The sequence below is a fragment of the Salvelinus fontinalis genome, unplaced genomic scaffold (assembly GCF_029448725.1).
Source record: "Salvelinus fontinalis isolate EN_2023a unplaced genomic scaffold, ASM2944872v1 scaffold_0773, whole genome shotgun sequence".
NCBI classification, from domain to species: Eukaryota; Metazoa; Chordata; class Actinopteri; order Salmoniformes; family Salmonidae; genus Salvelinus; species Salvelinus fontinalis.
Genome location: NW_026600982.1, coordinates 33,687 through 37,500, shown reverse-complemented (window position 1 = coordinate 37,500; position 3,814 = coordinate 33,687). Strand labels below are relative to the sequence as shown.

The 3,814-nt window shown below is 57.5% G+C and overlaps 1 protein-coding gene across 1 annotated transcript in view; it reads right to left on the bottom strand.

Moving 5' to 3' along the window:
* The window catches only part of LOC129847322 (ice nucleation protein-like), an 8,682-nt gene extending 5,286 nt beyond the window's left edge, over positions 1 to 3,396 (bottom strand). The window contains exon 1 of the mRNA XM_055915077.1: positions 318 to 3,396. Coding sequence (XP_055771052.1) covers positions 318 to 3,396 — 3,079 coding nt within the window. The remainder of the gene's footprint in view (positions 1 to 317) is intronic.
* Positions 3,397 to 3,814: the final 418 nt, after the last annotated feature.

Below are 3,814 nucleotides of genomic sequence, written 5' to 3'. Positions count from 1 at the left end.
AGTGAGGGGGGAGGGAGGGGGGGGGGGGAGTGAGGGGAGGGGGAGGGAGTGAGGGGAGGGGGGGGGGGGGATAATGACTTTATAGTCCCCAGGGGGACATTTTGGTTACGGCTCTGTGCAAACATAACAGAGTCTAACATAGACAATAAATCCAAGTAGAATGTTCATGAGAGATCAGTGATCACCTGTCCACTATATATCTATATATCTATATCTCTATACATATCTATATATATATATATATATAGGACAAAGGATTGTTTGGGATTCCTGGTGTTCTGGTGCCCTGGTGTTCTGGTGCCCTGGTGTTCTGTTGCCCTGGTGTTCTGGTGCCCTGGTGTTCTGGTGCCCTGGTGTTCTGGTGTTCTGGTGTTCTGTTGCCCTGGTGTTCTGTTGCCCTGGTGTTCTGTTGCCCTGGTGTTCTGGTGCCCTGGTGTTCTGGTGCCCTGGTGTTCTGGTGCCCTGGTGTTCTGGTGTTCTGGTGTTCTGGTGCCCTGGTGTTCTGGTGCCCTGGTGTTCTGGTGTTCTGGTGCCCTGGTGTTCTGTTGCCCTGGTGCCCTGGTGTTCTGTTGCCCTGGTGTTCTGGTACCCTGGTGTTCTGGTGTTCTGGTGCCCTGGTGTTCTGGTGCCCTGGTGTTCTGGTGCCCTGGTGTTCTGGTGTTCTGTTGCCCTGGTGTTCTGTTGCCCTGGTGTTCTGGTGCCCTGGTGTTCTGGTGCCCTGGTGTTCTGGTGCCCTGGTGTTCTGGTGTTCTGGTGCCCTGGTGTTCTGGTGCCCTGGTGTTCTGGTGTTCTGGTGCCCTGGTGTTCTGGTGCCCTGGTGTTCTGTTGCCCTGGTGTTCTGGTACCCTGGTGTTCTGGTGTTCTGGTGCCCTGGTGTTCTGGTGCCCTGGTGTTCTGGTGCCCTGGTGTTCTGGTGTTCTGGTGCCCTGGTGTTCTGTTGCCCTGGTGCCCTGGTGTTATATTGCCCTGGTGTTCTGGTGTTCTGGTGTTCTGGTGCCCTGGTGGTCTGGTGCCCTGGTGCCCTGGTGCCCTGGTGTTCTGGTGCCCTGGTGTTCTGGTGCCCTGGTGTTCTGGTGTTCTGGTGTCCTGGTGTTCTGTTGCCCTGGTGTTCTGGTACCCTGGTGTCCTGGTGTTCTGTTGCCCTGGTGTTCTGGTGCCCTGGTGTTCTGGTACCCTGGTGCCCTGGTGGTCTGGTGCCCTGGTGTTCTGGTGCCCTGGTGCCCTGGTGCCATGGTGTTCTGGTGCCCTGGTGTTCTGGTGCCCTGGTGTTATATTGCCCTGGTGTTCTGTTGCCCTGGTGCCCTGGTGTTCTGGTGCCCTGGTGCCCTGGTGTTCTGGTGCCCTGGTGTTCTGGTGTTCTGGTGCCCTGGTGTTCTGGTGCCCTGGTGTTCTGGTGCCCTGGTGTTCTGTTGCCCTGGTGTTCTGGTGCCCTGGTGCCCTGGTGTTATATTGCCCTGGTGTTCTGGTGTTCTGGTGTTCGGGTGCCCTGGTGTTCTGGTGCCCTGGTGTTCTGTTGCCCTGGTGTTCTGTTGCCCTGGTGTTCTGGTGCCCTGGTGCCCTGGTGTTATATTGCCCTGGTGTTCTGGTGCCCTGGTGTTCTGGTGTTCTGGTGCCCTGGTGTTCTGGTGCCCTGGTGCCCTGGTGTTCTGGTGCCCTGGTGTTCTGGTGCCCTGGTGTTCTGTTGCCCTGGTGCCCTGGTGTTATATTGCCCTGGTGTTCTGGTGTTCTGGTGTTCTGGTGCCCTGGTGGTCTGGTGCCCTGGTGCCCTGGTGTTCTGGTGCCCTGGTGTTCTGGTGCCCTGGTGTTCTGGTGTTCTGGTGTCCTGGTGTTCTGTTGCCCTGGTGTTCTGGTACCCTGGTGTCCTGGTGTTCTGTTGCCCTGGTGTTCTGGTGCCCTGGTGGTCTGGTACCCTGGTGCCCTGGTGGTCTGGTACCCTGGTGCCCTGGTGGTCTGGTGCCCTGGTGTTCTGGTGCCCTGGTGCCCTGGTGCCATGGTGTTCTGGTGCCCTGGTGTTCTGGTGCCCTGGTGTTCTGGTGCCCTGGTGTTATATTGCCCTGGTGTTCTGTTGCCCTGGTGCCCTGGTGTTCTGGTGCCCTGGTGTTCTGGTGCCCTGGTGTTCTGGTGCCCTGGTGCCCTGGTGCCATGGTGTTCTGGTGCCCTGGTGTTCTGTTGCCCTGGTGTTCTGTTGCCCTGGTGTTCTGGTGCCCTGGTGTTCTGTTGCCCTGGTGTTCTGTTGCCCTGGTGTTCTGTTGCCCTGGTGTTCTGGTGTCCTGGTGTTCTGGTGCCCTGGTGCCCTGGTGCCATGGTGTTCTGGTGCCCTGGTGTTCTGGTGCCCTGGTGTTCTGTTGCCCTGGTGTTCTGTTGCCCTGGTGTTCTGGTGCCCTGGTGTTCTGGTGCCCTGGTGTTCTGTTGCCCTGGTGTTCTGGTGCCCTGGTGTTCTGGTGTTCTGGTGTTCTGTTGCCCTGGTGTTCTGGTGCCCTGGTGCCCTGGTGCCATAATGTTCTGGTGCCCTGGTGTTCTGGTGCCCTGGTGTTCTGTTGCCCTGGTGTTCTGTTGCCCTGGTGTTCTGGTGCCCTGGTGTTCTGGTGTTCTGTTGCCCTGGTGTTCTGGTGCCCTGGTGCCCTGGTGCCATGGTGTTCTGGTGCCCTGGTGTTCTGGTGCCCTGGTGTTCTGGTGTCCTGGTGTTCTGTTGCCCTGGTGCACTGCTGCCCTGGTGCTCTGGTGCCCTGGTGCCCTGGTGCCCTGGTGTTCTGTTGCCCTGGTGTTCTGTTGCCCTGGTGTTCTGGTGTTCTGGTGCCCTGGTGTTCTGGTGTCCTGGTGCCCTGGTGTTCTGGTGTTCTGGTGTTCTGGTGCCCTGGTGTGCTGGTGTCCTGGTGCCCTGGTGTTCTGGTGTTCTGTTGCCCTGGTGTTCTGGTGCCCTGGTGCCCTGGTGCCCTGGTGCCCTGGTGGCCTGGTGGTCTGGTGCCCTGGTGGTCTGGTGCCCTGGTGGTCTGGTGCCCTGGTGGTCTGGTGCCCTGGTGTTCTGGTGCTCTGGTGCCCTGGTGCCCTGGTGCCCTGGTGCCCTGGTGCCCTGGTGCCCTGGTGTTCTGGTGCCCTGGTGCCCTGGTGCCCTGGTGCCCTGGTGGTCTGGTGGTCTGGTGCTCTGGTGCTCTGGTGCTCTGGTGCCCTGGTGCCCTGGTGCCCTGGTGCTCTGGTGCCCTGGTGCCCTGGTGGTCTGGTGCCCTGGTGGTCTGGTGCCCTGGTGCCCTGGTGCCCTGGTGCCCTGGTGCCGTGGTGTTCTGGTGCCCTGGTGTTCTGGTGGTCTTGTGCCCTGGTGTTCTGGTGGTCTGGTGCCCTGGAACATCTCCCAGAGTGGAGGAGCTCAAACTCCTGGTTTAGAGGATGTCTGGGGTCCATCAGTACCTTGTGTGAGGGCTCTTATATCATAAATGACCTCCACATCTGTCTACTTGACCCACATTACTTGCCGAGTTAATTTTAATGTATTTTTTTTTAACATATTTCTCTGAAACATTTCAGATGATACAATACGTTAAGGCACAGAGAGGGATCCATTTTAGGTGAAGGTTGTAAATATATAGATCAGAGGGTTGATGTGAAGGTTGTGAATATATAGATCAGAGGGTTGAGGTGAAGGTTGTAGCTATAGATCAGAGGGTTGAGGTGAAGGTTGTAAACATATAGATCAGAGGGTTGATGTGAAGGTTGTAGATATATAGATCAGAGGGTTGAGGTGAAGGTTGTAAATATATAGATCAGAGGGTTGAGGTGAAGGTTGTAGCTATAGATCAGAGGGTTGAGGTGAAGGTTGTAA